Below are 19,288 nucleotides of genomic sequence, written 5' to 3'. Positions count from 1 at the left end.
AAATTTGTGACCTGGTGCCCGTTACCTAATTTCTCCTGCAAGACCTGGCCCAGACCTCTTCCATGACTACTACCTAACAACAGAACTTTTCTCCAACTTTCTACCTCTTTTTGAGACATGTAGTGTCTTGTTGGAAGTCTGTGGAGTATTAACTGCACTTACATCTGCCTGAGCCTCTTCCTTAGTTAACTGAGGTAGCAAGGAAAACCAGTTGTTGGTGCCAATGCCAATGATGAACTCTCAGATACTGTTCTCTTTCTGTGGCTACTGTTCATTGCTATCCCTCCCCACTTGTCTTCGCCCTTCCTGCCCCTTAACATCATCAGTTCATCCTTAGCACTATCCAGTTCAGCTTTAAGGGCTCTAATCGTCCTTTTCTGTTAAGCTAGGAAAATAGTCACATTTTATGTTAATTACGAATATTTATAAATGATAAAGTCTACATTGCCAAAATTATTATGTGACGGGGTTAATTTATTTCACTATGTTCTGTCCATTGTTTGACAGTGGTCCTCCCATAGCTTTGACGGCTATGAAATACGTGAACGAGCCAAATATTCAGATACCCGCTACTCATATTGTATGAACTATCTTCGAGAAATTATCAAATTATTTTGTATCTAATTTGTAAACTGAAGTGCACGAATTGGTCAGTTTAGACAGTGGTGATTAGTTATCTCGAACGCAATGATCGATGTGCTTAAGTTGTGTCATCCATCACAAGTGAGTTCTTCATGATAGTAGTATAGCAAAACCTTTGCTTGAATTAATTTTGAAGTTTCGAAGCGCGAATGTCAAATTGTGTTGACTGCTGTAAAAAGTTGGGTTATGTTAAGTATTCAGTTAGCAGTAGACTTTCTCCCGCATTTCGATGGAGACTCCAGTTTTAACAAAAAATCAACAGAAGCGCACTTTAGCTGGAAAGAAGAAACCACGTGAGAAGTGCCTCCGTAATGTGTTGATGAAACCCAAGATATTTACGAAGTAATTACTGCCATGTGTTCGTAAAATATAACTTTTTTGTGTTTTAAATAGAGGGATATCACAGCGTCGTGTAGAACTTCTAAACAACACCTGTACGTTAATGTTACAATATATAGATAAACAAAATGTAGATACTTGTTTACTTCAACCAATTGACTCACATGTGGACAGGCGAATGTTGACAGTTGTGTAGGTTAAGTGATGCGTATTAATGCTAACTATGTCAACGGGGGTGGGGTGGGGAGTGTACTTTATGTCCACATTTTGCTTATATTGTCATTCAGTCGCGTACTGGTATATTTCGCAACATTTAAAGTTCTTAAAAAATATTTGTTGTAATGAATTCTACCAAATTATGAATGCGAATTTTCACACCGAGGTTCATGTAATATTCGGTACTGCCCCTACGTACATATCAGTATCTCTTTTAAAAAATATGTTGTTAATCAAGTCAACAAAAGTTTTAATTTTTCGAACTCTTGTGTTCGTCATAAAGTGTGCCGCCGCTCTCTTGGTAGTAAACGTTATTGATTATGCGTTGTATTATTAGGGTCAAATGTTTGATTTCAAATGTGAGAATTTAAGACCTCTTGGTTTAGTTACACAAGGCGGGGGGGGGGGGGGGGGGGGGTGTAAACTCTCTCAAAGTGAACTTAATCAAAATTTTCAACCAGTTACCAGTGTATGTTGGTCTATGGATCATTTCTTTTAATTAAGTGGCTAGCAGATTAGCCAGTTTACCACGTTAAAGAATTGTTTGAGATGCATGAGGAGGATATTAGCATTTAACAATTTTTTTTTTATAGTTGATTGTATTATTAGGTGCTGTTTGTTTTGTATAGTTATGTTTTTATGTTTTGTATAATTATGCAGTGATTATTGCACAGGGTTTATACTGTACTATGTTATAGTAACAAAAATTATTGTATTTTTATGTATCCATCCTATATTGTACTGCAATGATGAAGCATATTTCATTGAAAAATGATCAGTATGGAGTAAAAATCCGTGCTTCTTGACAAACTGCTAGTCAGTAAGAATTAGAGTAAATGTTGTCACTCGAGGAGGCAAAGTCTAAGTGAACTTTGTGTTCACTTTTAGATGTTCCATTCTTATTTCATGTATATGCCAGAAAGATACCTAAGTCATGAATGACATTTCGAATTGTTTTGCAATACATAACTAGCAGTGTGTAGGGTCTTCCACATAAGTCAAGTCTTCCACATCAATCAGTTGAGCCATAATTTGTAATTGTAATTTTAAGACCTTTACTCTGGCGTCAGAACTGTACTTAAGTACTCAGATAAAAAATTATTTGAATTAAATGTTGGGCAGTTTTGAGCAGGTTAGCAGTAGTAGTTAAAATGTAACAAAAAATACACAGCAGGCCTATTTCGAAATACAAAGGTATGTCAAAAGGATGTGAAGGTTTATCAATTTAAAACTACGTCTTTTCGTATCAAATCACCTGTTTCAGAATTATTGCTTCAAGATCTTTTTTATGTAGACCTACCCTTCAATGAAAAGTGTTTTTTGCTAATTTGTTTATTTTATAATGACTCATGGTTAAATCTATCTTGTTTTATATAACAGTTGTGAGTTTTACAGTGTACTTAATGTAGGTACAAGTAAGTGGTATTTTCATTTTTCAGTTTGGTGGCCGATGAAGCTGTTGCTGAAAACATTTTCAAAACCTTGGAAAGGTATGTGCTTATGGTATTTACCACCTTTGTATACTGTTTGCCATAGTGAATGTTTCTTACATCCAACTGTATTGAGACACCATTTGCCTAAGAACTGAAGAGTGATGGAGCAAAGTTCATGTCTTACACTTTTGACACACTGGAAATGAAGTGTTGTGTGCAAGTGTTCTGGCTCGACAGAGGCGTCTGATCCCACGCGTCGGCTTTGACCCGTAATGGTGTTGTCGTGTGTGACGTCATGACGGCGCGGAGTTTGGTTTGTGAGTGTGGTGTGTTTCTAGATGTCTTCGTGTTGTGGTTTGTTGTGCTCTCTGGTGGTATGTTCAGGGTTTTCATTTGTGTGGTGTAATGGGCTCAGTTTGCTTTTGCTCATTATCCAGAATTTTTAGTGTGTTGGCTGCGTTTGTAGTAGAGTTAACGATTTTGTGTGAAGGTTAATTTAGTGTTGTTCGCTGTACGTCGTGTGGTAATTTTAGTAAAATTAATCGTTCGTAGTTTTTGTTCAGGAATGGATATGACGGATAAAATTAAGTGCGCAGGTCAAGGGAAGTGTTTGATCCCAATGTGTGGCTGTGTATATTGGTATTGGGAGATGTTTTTGTGCTATATAGGCCAAGAGAAGTGTTTGATCCAAATTTATGGGATTGGGAGCTGTTGTTGAACTGCTCACGTTCTGCGAAAATCGGTTTATGGTTTCAAAATTAATTTCTTTGGATAAAGGGGCTGAGTGAGTTACTCAAATGAAACTTTTGAGTTGAAAAAAGCAGCAGATAAAAAGTAAAGGGAAAAGTGAAGAATCTCATGGTCATTGTTTTGCCAAAATTCAGTCGTTTTGTATTATCCGAGCAGGCAACACATGGGCTTCAGTGTCTCGGAGGTTTGAATAGCAACAGTGCAGCCATTGTAAACCATTATGATTAGATTAATATAGCTATGAGGACATGGTGTTTGGCTGACAAAAACTCCAAACAAGTATACATGTGTTATTTCAGTGACCAGTTAAGACTGGGTGGATTGCATGTAGATTATATTACTCCACAATAACAATCAAAACAGTAAGTGGGCATTATAACAAAATTAAAAGTACAGCATTGAGTTGCAAACCAGGTAATTGCTGTTCTATCGCTAGAAAAGAATTTATCCAGAGAGTATGAAGGGTGTAATTTTAGGTCACTCAGCATGTTTGCTTTAAACCCACTAATTGGAACTGAGGCATTCCATTTCCAAAATTGTTATTTGGAAAATGGTAAACTGAAACATGCATGCTATTTACTGGGCACTGACTTGTCTGTTAAACACATGCCCACCCACACACGCCACACACAGTAGTTTCTTGAAACCACTTTTTCACCATTTCCAGATTTCACTTCAGGTAGCTAATCTCCACATACACAGAACAAATCGGGCCCCACTATTTCTGTAAAGTATGGTGGTACTGAGGCACTATACATAGTGCAAATCTGGAGTATTTTTACAGTACTTTCAGTTATTTTTCTCCATTAATGTTCATGACCTGCCACTTGTAGGGAAGCACGACAAAGCATCCAAGAAAACGAACCTACTCCAGGTCCATCTTCAAGTTCCAACAACCAACGAAATTTAATGGACAATGTATTACAAGATCAAGGATTGTCCATTTGATGTATTAAACACTGTTGTATATTCTGACTACCCAACTCTATTAGTGAAACATGTTTTGAAATAACATCTGCACCATCCATTTCGTCTGTTGCAATAGTGGATGACGTGGATACGCTCTGAATTGATTTCTGATTTTTCGGCAAGGATGAAGAGAAATCCGTTCCTTTGATCTTGTTTGTAAAAGAATCTTATGCAGTTTGTAATGTCTTTATAACACTTAGAGTATTGGCTTTGGATGAACACAGCGTGCCCAATCCAATTCTCTTAATTGGATGCACAAGTAACTAATGATGATGTCTGAAGTGACTTTCCCATTCCCCATTCAGTTTGCTGTGAAGTTTGTAGAAGGTCAACTGTATATTTTTCAAAGTGAGAACATAACCATAAAATGAATTCAAACATTCTTGTGGACCCTCAAATTTATAATTTTAACAAGTAGACTTACAGTTTCTGTTTCATCTACGGTTGATCCATCAGTTTCATCATTGTCACTTACAGCAGATACACAGCAGAGCACTGAATGTTCTTGGAAGTAAAAATTCTGTAACAATGTACTCGAGCCATATATTGTTGTCAAATTAAGATAAAAGCAACAACAGGTCAAAGCTGCTAAATCATTTGCTTTATTTCTAGCTTTTCAAATGTAATGCTGTGACATGGCATACTCATTTTGCACTTCATAGTTTGCTAAGATGGGACTAGGCTCATTTCATCATTTGGGAATTTTTTTATCAGTATCTACTATGACTGAAATTGTTTTTTCTTTTTTTCCCCCAAATGTTTGCATGGTTGATTTCTGAGGATACTATTCACCAACTTTTTCATTTTGTAGCTCAGTATTGTACAATGGTTTAATTCTTTTAGGTATATCTGTAATTTTAACAATTTCATTTATTTTTTTTTAGCTACAGCTAACTGTCTTCTGCTCACCCCTTGTTGTTTACTTTGTGGTAGTCTTTTTATGCTTTCTGGAGAATTTTCTTCAGTCTGCTTGTTGATGTCTGTATTTAGTAAATTTTCTATCGTGGATTTTGTTTCACTGTTACACATGTGATTTGCACTAGCGGTGGAAGTCACTGTAGCCACATTTGTGTTGTCGTCGTCATTATCGTGATCACTATTTTCCATAGAAAAATTACTTGTCAATGATGGAAGTACACTTTCCAGAGTCCCTACTTTTTGCTTGATCAAGGGTTTTGAAGCACTTCACTGAACATAACATTTTCGCTTTCATTGTTCGCAGTAGTTTCAGTTGTTGACGCTTGATTTTTGTTTGCTTGTTTGTCTAATCACTTTTGTTTTGCAGTTAACACTGATTAAATTCTCACCTGCCAAGATTGCTCCCACATTGACAGTGTGAAAAGTGTGTTGTGTTGCACATTGGTTTCACAGTGAGCCTTACAGTGATTTCCAGGAGGAGTTCTCAGTTGAGGTGTACATTTTTCCTGTCTTTAATTTTGAAGCTGTTCCTGTGTCAAACAATGTTTATCATTGTAGTTTCTCTCAGGTGTGTGCTATAATTTTTAAGTTTGCTACTGATTCTAGTATGTTCTAGTACTTAGGCTCAGCGTGATCTTGGATTCAGCATGTTCGTCCCTACAGTTCTGCTCCACATAGCTTACTAGACCCTGTTATGTTGATCTGTAGCTTATATACCATCTTGTAACTTTCACAATCGGAGACCACTTGCTTAACATGATACTGTAACCTACAAAAGGTGTTCCACAAAATAACTTGGTCACTGTCTTTCACTTTTATTTTACAGCGTATAGAAAGAAATTAACATTCAACAAGAGCTATCTTACCTGTGTACTCAAATATTGAAGTAAATGGAGCGAATGCCTTATCTGTAAACCAAAATAATGTTTGTCAAATTGTTGCATCTAAGTTGCAGAAAATTATGGAAAAGTAGGGAAAAATTTTTTATTTTCCTAAGTGTTCGAAGATGTTAATAACAAGAACGTCTCCCAGCGGTGTCTCAATATTTTGATAGTTAAAAAACAAAAGATATGACACAGTTGCAGTACTGTGAAAAGGGGAATTGCTACTCACCATATAAAATAGAGGGTGAGTTGCAGGTTGCAGACAGGGGCAACAGGCCTTCTAAACTAGGAAAAACCACACACACACACACACACACGCCCGTGCGCGATAACTGGCCATTGAGACCAGGCTCAGTGACCAGAGACAGTGGTGTGTGTGTGTGTGTGTGTGTGTGTGTGTGTGTGTGTGTGTCTTCTACTTTAGAACATGGCATTTTGGCCAAAAGCTCAGTTGTATAACAGCAATCCTTTTGTTGTTTTCGTATTTTACTCAATATCTTTATACGGTGAGTAGCAGTGTACCCTTTTCGTAATACTGTCATTTTTCCACCCTGGATTTTCTGTTGTTTTGTATTTGCAATACTAGTTAATGACATCACTGGTCAAAGCCAAAGTCTTGTATATTGAAATAAATTGACACCTTCTGTTCCATTCATTTTTCAGCACAATTAATGAAAGTGAAGAACAAATAACATCTGATGTCAAAACCAGTAAACGTGATAATCCCAAGAGAAAAACAGAAAAAAACAAAAGGCAAAGAGTGCTCAAAGAGAAAGGACTGAGGTAACATACGTTACAAAGTGTTTGTCTAACTTTTAGTCATAAGTCATTTTAACTTACACTTCATTGAAATTTTATGTTGCCTCATAAATATACTTGGAAACCAGATATATTCAGATAATTTCATACATAAATTTTAACCTTGCTACGCATTTGCTTGTGTGTAAAACCCACTAGACTGTTTCTCATTGCTGTCAGTTACAGATGCTAAATACAGATTCAGAATGTGTGTTCACAAAAATCGATTTTTGTATAATAAACAGCAGCATAATTACAGCCAGCGCCATTGGAAATCCAGATCCAAATCTCGTAGATATATTTGCCAAAATTAAATGTGAATTTCAAGTGATCAACTTGCTGTTTACATACCTTCATTCCTGAAGTACTTGTAACAAGTTGTCTCCTTAGGTTTAGTTGATACAGTATGAAGATGGATAAACTTAAGCATGCACACTGAACTGCAGACGTGTGTCTGTTACTCAATATCATATATACTGTATAATATACCAAAAAGATTTTTAAGAAACTTAGTGAGTATGAAATAGCAGCTGATAAACTTTCTAAATACAAAAAATGGGAAAGAATTGAATCCAATACACTATAGTGATGTTATCTATATGATGATATGAAACTGCTGTAAGGTCTTAATTGGGAAGGTCTCAAAATCAAAAAAATGTTTTGGACATACATTTTTCTTAGAAAATTGTGGTCTCCTGATTTGTTTGTGTTATCTCTTATTAGCTGAAAATGACCCAAAATAATGTGATGGCAGCCACTTGAGACACCCATATCAGTATAAAAGCTACTGCCGCACTTCAGCATTCTGTCTGGTAAATTCAGGAATATTCTGCCCAGGCCTGGCCACGTCAACACTCAGTTCCCAGCTGCTCCACTGACTTTACGTAATAAATCCACTGGTGTGATGCCCTCTTTTGCACCAGTATCTTTGAATACAATCCAGACCCAAACCAAAACCTTCATTGGTGGGTACTGGAGGGCTACCATATCATGTAAACCCCAAGGGTTGTGAAGTTATAATGGCATGCATGGTAAACCACATTACATTTATTATATATATATTGACATTCTGTGTTTTGATCAAGATTAATCTCATTTGACTAATTTAGCACTATTTTTCATTGCATGTATACTGCTTCTATGATAGAGCAATCATCATCAAATACTGAAACAATAGCTGTACCTGGCCACACTTTGCTGTGTTTTAGTCTGCTTGAATAGCACAGGATATGCACAAGAATTGGAAATACGCCCTACTCTCCTTCTCTCCCCATTCTTTGTCCATCCCGCCCTCCTCCTTTCTTTGTCCATCTTTCTCCTTCTTCCCCCTATCTCTGCCTGTCACCTCCTTCCCCTCTCTGTCCATCTCCTCTTCCACCTCTCTCTGACCTTGAGCCTTATTTATTGCTATTGCAAATCCACATTCTGTAGTAGTATTCTACTCATAAACCAATGCGCCATAAATATAATTTCTCTGTTTGCTAACATTTCACTATTTGCAAATATATAAATAAAAGTGTATAGTCTACATGCATCCAAACATTCATTACAGTAATGTTTAAAATTTTGAAGAAATTTGGAAAGGTACATTTCAGATTTTTGTGAATGATTTACATATTTATATATTGCATGTATGAAAGATACACGTATACTAAAGAACTAGCTGCCTAAAACCACACTCATTTTAGAATTCAACATTGTGTAAAAATTTCAAACAATTGTTCAAGAACTTTTGAAGATTAATGATTGTGAACAATACAAAATTTAAGTTTTTGTGATGTTTCCCCTTTATTACGTATATATTAAAACATTTGAGTATTCGAATGCAGTGTTGTCAGAATTTCAAAGCAATCCGTGAAGAACTTTTGGAGATTTCAGATTTTGAAGAAATGAACACCTATGTTTGTACTTTTTTATAAAATGTAACTGCCCCTAATTGCAAATCTGCAAAAGTTTTTGACGAATTGCTTTGAAAAGATGACACAGTGTTTCATTGGTATACTCATTATCTGCCTATTTCTTTACGCATATGTAATACATAAGATTATATAGGTTCAATAATAGGGAAAACTTGTTGCAAAAATTACTTTTACATCAAAAACAAAGATTCCAAGACTTACCAAGCGGGAAAGCGCCGGCAGACAGGCACAATGAACAAAACACACAAACACATACACAGAATTACTAGCTTTCGCAACCGATGGTTGCTTCTTCAGGAAGGAGAGGGAAAGATGAAAGGATGTGGGTTTTAAGGGAGAGGGTAAGGAGTCATTCCAATCCCGGGAGCGGAAAGACTTCCCTTAGATTTCCGTGTAGTCCATAGTTGCATAGTAACAGTAAAAATTATCCTAAGAGGTTCATGTGCATAATATATCATTTGTGGTGTGGCAACACTGCAGGATTAAGAGAAGGTAATGTTTTCAGTTTCTCCCAAGACTCAAAAGCAGAATGGATAGTTTAAGTCATAGCTGAATCTTCTTCTGATTACCAAAGCTTCAGAGCTCGAATCTCAGCAGTTGCAGTGTATAACTTTTAATGTTTGCCTCTATAAGTTTAATTACTACATTTGAATTTATTTTCAGCTCGAACCTCAGCACACTATCCATCCTCGCTCCTCTCTGTATTCACCACACAAAAGATACTTCATAATACAGATTTCAGTACTACTATAAACACAGTAGCATAGTTCATCACAATGGAAAATACAGAAAGCATTTACATCAATTCAGAATGGTGAACTTTGGGAGAGGAGGACACTTTAATTACGTCGTAATGGGAATTAATGAAGTAACATTTATACTGTGCAGTTGCTGGTATCCATAAGACACATCAGATCATTATCACCACCACCACCATTAGTCATTTTACTCATTGCTGAGTGTTGTGACTTCATTTCTTAATTCACTTATGAAGTAACTGAATCTTTGACCAGCATATCCATCCAAAGCAATGTTCACATCTTCTTAGTATAATGTGAAGAGGTAGGCCAGTACTCTTCTTCACTTTTAAAATAAGTCTGAGTCAATAAAAGACAGACATGTTTAATTACTAATGTGCTGAAAATAAAATAGTACAAATTACCAGTGAAGTTGGAAAACAAGGTAGTGAGTTACAATTTGTCAGATGAGTATTTGAGTAAATGGAGCACAAAAGGGATAAACAGGTCATTAAAAGTGCTGGAGTGCTTTTGAGAGACTAAATAGTGTCTACTATTAATTACTAGTTCTGATTCGAGGCAGTGAGAAGTGGACTTCCTATGTGCACTGGAGAGGAGCTTGTTGCGAATTACTACGACAGGCTGGAAGACAAAAAAAATCAACCAGGGCGACTTTACAATGGCCAATGAAAATATTAGTAATCGTTAGCATTTCTACAAGGCACAACAAAAGCTACCTTAATGCTATAGCATTTCATGATGTTGACAATGACATGCTGATGTCGTGTTTGCTAGTAAGTTTTCATTGCAGTCATGAAGATGGCCAGAAATGACGTGTGTGTTTATTCATTATATTCCAGTACAAAACTGTATTACTTGACTTCCAGAAATGAAGGAACACATCTTCAGCATATTCACCCCCCCTTTTTTTTTTCTTTTACCGCCAGACAGTCCTTTCCATAGAATATGAAGTATTTTTAGATAGATTGGAAGTCCAGTAATATAAAGAAAAGAAGTGAACTGTTGCAGTTAAACCAAGAGAGGCAATACTGACCCTACGACTTATCTTAGAAAATAGATTAATGAAAGGCAAACCTACGTTTGTAGCATTTGTAGACTTAGAGAAAGCTTTCAACCATGTTGACTGGAATACTCTGTTTCAAATTCCGAAGGTGGCAGGGGTAAAATACAGGGAGCGAAAGGCTATTTACAATTTGTACAGAAAGCAGATGGCAGTTACAAGAGTCGAGGGGCATGAAAGGGAAGCAGTGGTTGGGAAGGGAGTATGACAGGGTGTAGGCTATCCCCGATGTTATTCAACCTGTATATTGAGCAAGCAGTAAAGGAAACAAAATAGAAAATTAGGAGTAGGAATTAAAATTGATGGAGAAGAAATAAAAACTTTGAGGTTCGCCAATGACATTGTAATTCTGTCAGATATAGCAAAGGACCTGGAAGAGCAGCTGAATGGAATGGACAGTGTCTTGAAAGGAGGATATAAGATGAACATCAACAAAAGCAAAACGAGGATAATGGAATGTAGTCAAATTAAGTCAGGTGATGCTGAGGGAATTAGATTCGGATATGAGACACTTAAAGCAGTAAACGAGTTTTACTATTTGGGGAGCAAAATAACTGATGATGGTTGAAGTGGAGAGGATATAAAATGTAGACTGGCAGTGGCAAGCAAAGCCGTTTCTGAAAGTATTTGTATGGAGTGTAGCCTTGTATGGAAGTGAAACGTGGACGATAAATAGACAAAAACAGAATAGAAGCATTCGAAATGTGGTGCTACTGAGAATGCTGAAGATTAGATTGGTAGATCACATAACTAATGAGGAGGTATTGAATAGAATTGGTGAAAAGAGAAATTTGTGGCACAACTTGACTAGAAGAAGGGATCGGTTGGTAGGACATATTCTGAGTCATCAAGGGATTAGCAATTTAGTATTGGGGAGCAGCACGGAGGGTAAAAATCGTAGAGGGAGACTGAGAGATGAATACCGTATTTACTTGAATCTAAGCCGCACTCGAATCTACCTGAAAAATGAATTTCAAAATAAAGGAAAAAAAATTTCCCGACTCTAAGCCGCACCTGAAACTTGAGACTCGAAATTCAAGGGGAGAGAAAAGTTTTGGGCCACACCTCCAAATCGAAGCAAAGTTGGTCCATTGTAATATGAGACCCAATTTATGTCGAATGAGTGACAATACAGCTACAGTAGTTTGGTTCGAGTCGTAAGCTTTACCAGGTAGCTATGCGTCAGGCGCTCTGTCCGTATACATACGGATAGCCTTCCTTATTCACGTGCTTCGTCTGGTTTGAATCAGTTGCTTATTTTGCTTTGATCTGATAAGTGCTGTTTTCTTTGTTATAGGTGTTTACGTCACTCTAAGCTGAAAATGCATTACTGTACTGTTTTCTGATTATGCGTGTTTACGACCTGTCGCCGCTCGCGGCTTTTGTGCGCGCTACCGCGGCTTACAATTTAAAAAAAAAAGAGAGAGAGGAATCGTCTCATTAGCGAAACAATGGCAAGAGACTGCTATTTGCTGTTACTTACACGGCTGCTTTGTTTGATAATGATCAACAAGAACCAAATAATAGACTGCATATGATAGAACGTGCTCTGAACGAGAGTTAGGTGAAAATTTTTCCCCGTTTGAAAATCTTCGCGGCCGCTTCTTTAGTACATCAAATTCTGCACAGAAATTAGTGTCATTTTAGATTTAAAAATCTAGTCAGTTGCCGTGCTTCATTTCTGACTGTAACACTATACGGCATAAGAATAATACGAATATAAACATGACTCGATACGTATATTCTTCCGCGTTTGCTGTTGTCACTCTAGTTTCGTAGTTTATTAGGCAGACAGGATTTAAATGAGATAGCAGCAAACACGAAAGAATGCATGGCAAAATGTTTATATTCGCATTATTCTTATGGTGAAGAGAATACTGCATGTGATTCACGTTTCGTCAGGTTCCTATTAGCAACAATCTCTTCTCATAGGCAGGAAAAAATTCAGAACGTAGAGTTGGCCATATTGACAAACATCCCAGTCTTGTCAGTCGGATTTTAGTAGTATATTGAAATTATGCTACATTCGAAGATCAACAATACGGAATTTTTATTTACTTTGTTGGATAATGTATGAAAATGCAGTGGTAGAAACTCGGGGTGGAGAAAAAAAGCTCGTCTTCCACCTTTTGTTTTTAAATTTATTTACTGACGCATAGGTTTTGGCGCCAGTATATATATTTGTGCCTACAAAGCATGTCTGTGTAGTGCTACATATATTCGACGGCAGAAGTTAGTTGTGGCGGCACCTACCTACTTTCTTCAGAACTTCAGCGTGCTTCACACTCGATTCTAAGCCGCAGGTGGTTTTTTGGATTACAAAAACCGGAAAATAGTGCGGCTTAAAATCGAGTAAATACGGTACACTAAACAGATTCAGAAGGATGTAGGTTGCACTAGGTACTGGGAGATGAAGAAGCTTGCACAGGATAGAGCAGCATGGAGAGCTGCATCAAACCAGTTTCTGGACTGAAGATAACAACAACAAGTCAAGGGAGGGTGCTGGCTAGCTGTTGAATGAAAAATCAAGCCGAGGGTTTCAGGTCCCAGTTATGAGAGCAATTAAATAGGGAGAATCAATGTTTTTAGCTGGCTGAGAATTTAACAGCTGGACCAAGAATGGTAGATATCGTGAACTTTCCACAACACCTGTTGTCCATGAAAAATGCAAGTAACCAACATTTTTTAAACTGTAAGCTGAATTTATTAAAATTATCTTTTGTTATCTCCCAGATTAAGTAGTGCTGTGTTAATTTCTCCAGTTTATGCTTCTATGCCCTTTCTGTAATTTCAGTTTGACTCTTACAATTTACATAGAGCAATACTCGTCTTTTTCACTAACCCAAACACTTTATATGTGACAGCACTTTGGTATATGCCTTGGGTTCTGAGTCTTTTAATATGATATCCTGTACAACAAGTAAATTAATCATATGTTGTGAAAGAGTTTTCATATTAATCAACCTTCACTGACTGTAATATTTGACAACCAACTGTAACTTCTTAATGGCAAAGGAAGGGGAGGCAAAAGTCTTAAATAAGCAATAAATGCAATAATTTATTATGACAGTTGTATGACATGTTTTACTTTTCTTTGCAGGAAATATTTATGTCTGGGTGTGAATGAGGTTGCACGTGCTGTTGAGGGTGGGCACATTCTATCAGTGCTACTTGAGAAGGATGTTGATCCACAGTTTATGGTATCACATATAGGAACTTTGTGTGCAGTTCACAATATTCCATGCATTGTTGTGTCAGGCCTGAGAAATGGGACAAGCAGAGCATTTGGATTTCCATGCATATGTATTGGAGTGAAGGTAGAGCATAAGAAAAATGAAAGCTTCATATTGATTGCTAATTTAACTGCTGTAATTTATTAATCTTTCATATTATAATCACCAGTTTCATAATTAAATTTTACCACAAAGAAAGAGACACTTGATCTGATTTTGTTGATTACTGGTTTGCAGCTAATTCCTTAGATTGTAAGTAGCCAAGGAATGTTCCATACAAATTACCGCAGAAAAACAGTAGCTGAGCTGTAGAAAACATTTAAATTTAATATACTGAGAGGAATTGTTGCATATCTGTTACTTTCCATAAGATAGCTCTGCTTCCAGATTTGTGTTAAATGATCACCTCTGGGCATTCAGGCATTTTTGCTTCATCGAGGTTCAGTAAATCTGTTTCAGAAGCTGGCTGGTTGTCAACATCACCAGTTCTCTATTAATATAAGCTCTGTGAATGTGCTTTAGCAACTGTTGGTGGGTGTTGTGTTATGATTTTCACTCACCAGTGGTGAGAGTATGGGAGAAGCATCTGATGAAGACACCTTTGACTGTGCATGTGTGATTGGTAGATGGCTATTGAGGGAAAGAACCAATAGTGTTAAACCTCTGGAGCTCCTGTTGTACTGGGCTAACTCATGTTAGACTTTGTACATGTTGGCTGTTTCTTTAGTTTCTCTTGGGTCCGGAATTGAAGCCTTTAAATTCTGTATCTAAAACTCTAAGTAGAATAGGCATAGTACAGATGAACAGAATGTCATGGCGTTCAGAATCTGTTGGAAAATTGTAGGAGGAAACTTTCATACATGAGGAGCTAATGGGATAAAGTGTACACTAAAATTTGTAAGAAGAAATTATTTTATGGCAATCCCTGTACTAAACATTAAAATACTCAACAGCCTGAATTGCTTCATTAAAGGGAAGAAACTGGTTACTGTTGTGGCCTTATCTGACTCTGAGGATGAAACCACAGAGGCACCAGAGATTCTCATTCTGTGTCAGCTCCAGAAATTACTGACATTGGTGTGATCATCGTGTCACACAGCTATTACACCAGAAGAAACTAAATATCAGCCAACTAACGTATATGTACTTTTTTAATTGTGCAATATAAACTGCTCAAACTTCTTGATGTTATGATTGGTGCCATCTCTACATGTTGCTGTATGTGGCTACAGAGCGATGTTACTTCTTTCTTCCCATGAACCATTCACAAGTGGAACTGAGAAAGGGAGGAGAGGGAAGTGACAGTTGTACAAAAAATACCCATCTCCACACACCACAGGATGGCTTGTGGAATATAGATGTAAACATATCATCGACATTATTTACTATCTCTCTAACTGTACAAAATGAACTATGCATCCTCCTCCCGAGATCACTGCCATGTGTCAGATCTTCATTTTTTTCTTTGCTATATACTTACCTCTTGGGAAACTGGTTTAAACAAAAGATTACCCCCTAAAAATCTTAATTGTCTTAAGATTCTGCCCGATGTAAAGGTTGGTTATCAAACTGGAAGGCAAAAGTGAAGCTGATACTACGTGTTTGATTTTTTCAACTTCCATGAACAGTGTTCTCAGTCCAGTTTCCACGGAGAGCTACAAGAAAGAAGGTTACGAGTTTATGTGATTTTCCTAAATAACTTCAGGTAATTACTGTGGTAAATACTTTGAATACAGCCCTCACAGACCATTTTCTTTCCCAGCCTTGTACAGATTAGGAAGTGCTCCATCTCTAATGTTTTTGGTCCGAATGTGAATCTTTGCTCCAACTTTCCTTCCTTTCACAGCACTACTGGGATTGTTGTTCCTAACACTCAAACCGCATGTGCAAGTGCAGTCCAAAAATCCTCTTTATAGAATGCATTCTTCGGCTTTGAAATGACACAAGTAATAGTCTTTCAAGATTACAGAGAAAGTAAAATAAGCATCGTGTATCTTGGTAGTTTGGTTGTTGTATTCTCCAAATAAGAAGAAACATTTAAACAAAATAAAGGATTTTGAAACAAAAAGCCTTTATGCTTTTGATATTTGTATATTATGTACTGGGGTTGACGGCTTGAGAAATAGCTAGAGGTGGAGTGACTTCGTAACTAACGCCCAACTGTCTTTGTCAATCACTTTGTATGTTTAACTTCACCTGCTGCAGTTAAATTTTATTTTCACATTTTATCTACATCTGAATGAACCACTGGTAGTGAGACTCAAAAGAATTTATTTTTCACTTCCCTCTTCCATTTCTTGTTTTAAAAAGATATCAGTGCTGATAAAACAACGTGGATTTCTAACACTTCTGTCCTATAGGCCCAGATATACATACGGTCTGCATGTATAAGATACATGCCGCTGTGACAGATGTGAAGTGATATGTTAAAGGACAACAAGGTCCTCCACTACCAATTATCTCCTTAAGCTCTTGTAGGAGATGTTCAATGGAAATGGTAAATTACTGTACTTAGAATCAATTAATCACTGATATGACACCATTTTAGAGGGAAACAATCCTCTCCAAGGTGATTCCAATTGATGATAAGCAGGGCAAACCTAGTGAGGCATGTGCTGACAACACAATTTAGACAGTATAACAATCGAAATTCCTTGATGCAACAATACGTAAAATAAGGGAGGGGCAACCACTCACTAATGCGGACTGATGTATGGAGCATAGAAACATGTGACTGAAAACAGTACTCACAATAGCTTTCAAGTGCTTGCTCTTTTTCCAGTCCTGATTCACACATACAACCACACACACTTCCATGGCAAGATTTTAGACAGTAAGTAGACAATGGCTATAATTTGGAGAACTAAGTCATTGTGGTGATCTGTTTGGATGCCAACACAGTCTGCCCTAGAGTTTATGCTAAGCTTAGAAAATAGTGCACCCCTTGATGGACTTCTGAGTGCAGTTCTATAATTTGGGCAATTTGATGGCATTGTAAAATTTTTCAGTGCAGTACATAACCAAGAACTTCCAACATTCTGATCAGAGATGGTGCACACTACCATACTGCGGAGAGTAAGAAAGTATGATAGGTCGATTCCCTCAACTCACATTAATCATGCAGCTCTTGCAAGAAAGATAACTGCTGTCTTACAGTGCTTCAGAGACTTTTAGAAAACCTTTAAATGTAGGCTTTAAATGGAGTGAGTGCTTGAGAAGTGCAGTCATGGTATTATTAAGGTTGTATTGAGCATGTGGACTGTTGAAATAAGTGTCAGACAGTATTAGTTAGCAGGAATAGTGTATAGAATTAATATGTTCATTTGCGCAAGACTTTAAAAATATTCACTTCTGATTTAGGCTTCAGCAACATTTTTGGATTACATGCAAGTATCATTTCTCAGGAACAGTGCTTCAGTTTCATTTTTGCTCTAGCTGTCGTGATTCAGATACATTGGGGCGGAGGGGGGGGGGGGGGTGGTAACGGGAAAGGCGTCTGGCCACTCTTTATAATTGACCGTTCCAAATCTGTTCATAACCACAGTGATCCTGTGCAGATGTAGGAGAGAGGGACAAAAAAATAATCCAGATGAAAGATGTTTGGTAAGTCTCTTATAAACAGGGTTCTGCAGTGACAATGAGAAGCTGCTATTTGTTTAAATATGGTAGATACATGTCCAATGAAACAGTTTGACATGGTGTGTAGAAATAGTCACACACCATCTGCATAGATATTGATTTTCTTGTGTACTCCGGGCACTGAATTTATTTTGCAAGGTATTCAGGAACTTTTAAATTGTCCTTTGACATAATACAAACCAACTGTTTTTTTAGTTAAATGACTTCCCTTTGATAGTGATGGAACGGTGCAAGTAGGAGTGAGAGTGTGATTACATAGATTGTCAGATGTTCTACAGTGACTGTACCAACAAACTGGTCTCCTGTTGGGAAATACGTGTGTGGCTCCAGGGAGACTTTCTTGAAAAATAAAATATATGTAGGCATGACGAATAAAGATGTAGAGTGTTGATATGTTGATAAAGTTTGCTTTATTCAAAAAGCTTTAAGAGTTGTCGCACAAAAAATTCAGAAGCATTACTTTCCACCATGCTATCATAATAAGAAAAAGGATGAGTTATATAAATAAAAGATTGAGCTTTGCATTGTCAGCACTTTATGCGTTGTCTTGTCATCCTTCCACCCATATTTCTATTTGTTAGAAAGAGTTCTTGTGTTGCAATTAAGTTCAAATGTTCACATTGAGCCAGTCAACATTTACACTGTTGATAAGTATGGGCATTTTCATTCATTTATTCAACATCAGTAATTAAATTTTATTTGCCTTTTTATATTTTGTAATTTTTTTCCATGTCATAGTATATTGAGTTCCTAGTGTACGATGATTTTTGCTCTGTTTTGTTGCAGGTTGTCAATAGCAATGAGGAAAATGCCTTTGCAGCTATGCATCAGTGTATCTTAGAGGTCTTCCATGCCCTTTCTTTCAGTAAGTCACCTACTGAATTACAGGCTGTCTCGCCAGTTTCTGTAGAAACAACACAACTATCGGAAGAGTTAGAAAATGTCGAAGCTTCAGCAAAACTTGAAGCTGAAAATAAAAATGTAGATGATGATAAATCATTTACAGCCTTGTATAGGTACAGAACTAGTACTAAGGAAAGAGTGTTTGTACCACAAGGACATAAGCAAACAACAGATGAATTTATTTCCATTGGATCCACAGAAGAAAATATCACTTCTCTGCAAAGTTTGAAAGGAATTTCAGTAAATTTTTCATCCTTGGATAGAATGAATTTGAAAAGGAAGAATAAATCAGAGACTCAGTCAGGAATCAATGACTTTGGTGTGGAGTACAGATTGCATGAAATAAAACGGATACGACCAAATCCAGATAAAAAGAAGAAACTGAAAGTAAAAAAAATAAAAACAGTAAACTAATAAACTAGTTTCGGTTTGTCCTTTCACATCCATGACAACTTAAAATGCCATTGTTATTTCCTACAACATAGTAGCCTGTGATATTGCTGCAGTGTAATTTAGGTGACAAGATTGGACACGTGAAGCTGACCAAGTTGTGTACAGTATTTACATGGGAAGCAGAAATCGTAAGACAAAGAGTTACAGTAGAAAAGTATTGAAATTTTATTTCTATGAAGTGAATTTTTAATTAATTACAGAAAAAAAGATGCAGACTCTACCAGATACTTTCATCACATCATCTTAAAATTTTGTTTTGTTAAATCATTATCATTGCAACAAATGCAGAGAATCTAGGTACGAGGGATAAGAAACAGTATGATGTATGAGAGTGTAAGGAAACAGCATATCTTTTCATTCTCATTTCCTTCATG

General features: G+C 36.8%; 1 protein-coding gene across 2 annotated transcripts; it reads left to right on the top strand.

The window, feature by feature from the left end:
- Window positions 1–633: 633 nt before the first annotated feature.
- On the top strand, window positions 634–18,882 carry LOC126334512 (uncharacterized). Of its 2 annotated transcripts, none has more exons than XM_049996858.1 (5): window positions 634–723; window positions 2,637–2,687; window positions 6,815–6,934; window positions 13,787–14,003; window positions 18,345–18,882. In XM_049996858.1, the coding sequence occupies exons 1-5, from the start codon at window positions 695–697 to the stop codon at window positions 18,873–18,875; spliced, it is 948 nt and encodes a 315-aa protein (XP_049852815.1). In that variant the 5' UTR covers window positions 634–694; the 3' UTR covers window positions 18,876–18,882. The 2 variants fall into 2 exon arrangements, with proteins under 2 accessions (XP_049852815.1, XP_049852814.1); XM_049996857.1 differs by having other exon boundaries at window positions 717–984.
- Window positions 18,883–19,288: the final 406 nt, after the last annotated feature.

This window comes from Schistocerca gregaria, chromosome 2 (genome assembly GCF_023897955.1).
Source record: "Schistocerca gregaria isolate iqSchGreg1 chromosome 2, iqSchGreg1.2, whole genome shotgun sequence".
Lineage (NCBI taxonomy): Eukaryota > Metazoa > Arthropoda > Insecta > Orthoptera > Acrididae > Schistocerca > Schistocerca gregaria.
This window is presented reverse-complemented; position numbering and strand designations above follow the sequence as displayed.

Coding starts and splice junctions, on each gene's coding strand:
- LOC126334512 (XM_049996857.1), top strand. CDS start 872: ATGGAGACTCCAGTTTTAACAAAAAATCAACAGAAGCGCACTTTAGCT. Junction 6,935..13,786: donor CTCAAAGAGAAAGGACTGAG/GTAACATACGTT, acceptor TTTTCTTTGCAG/GAAATATTTATGTCTGGGTG. Junction 14,004..18,344: donor GCATATGTATTGGAGTGAAG/GTAGAGCATAAG, acceptor GTTTTGTTGCAG/GTTGTCAATAGCAATGAGGA.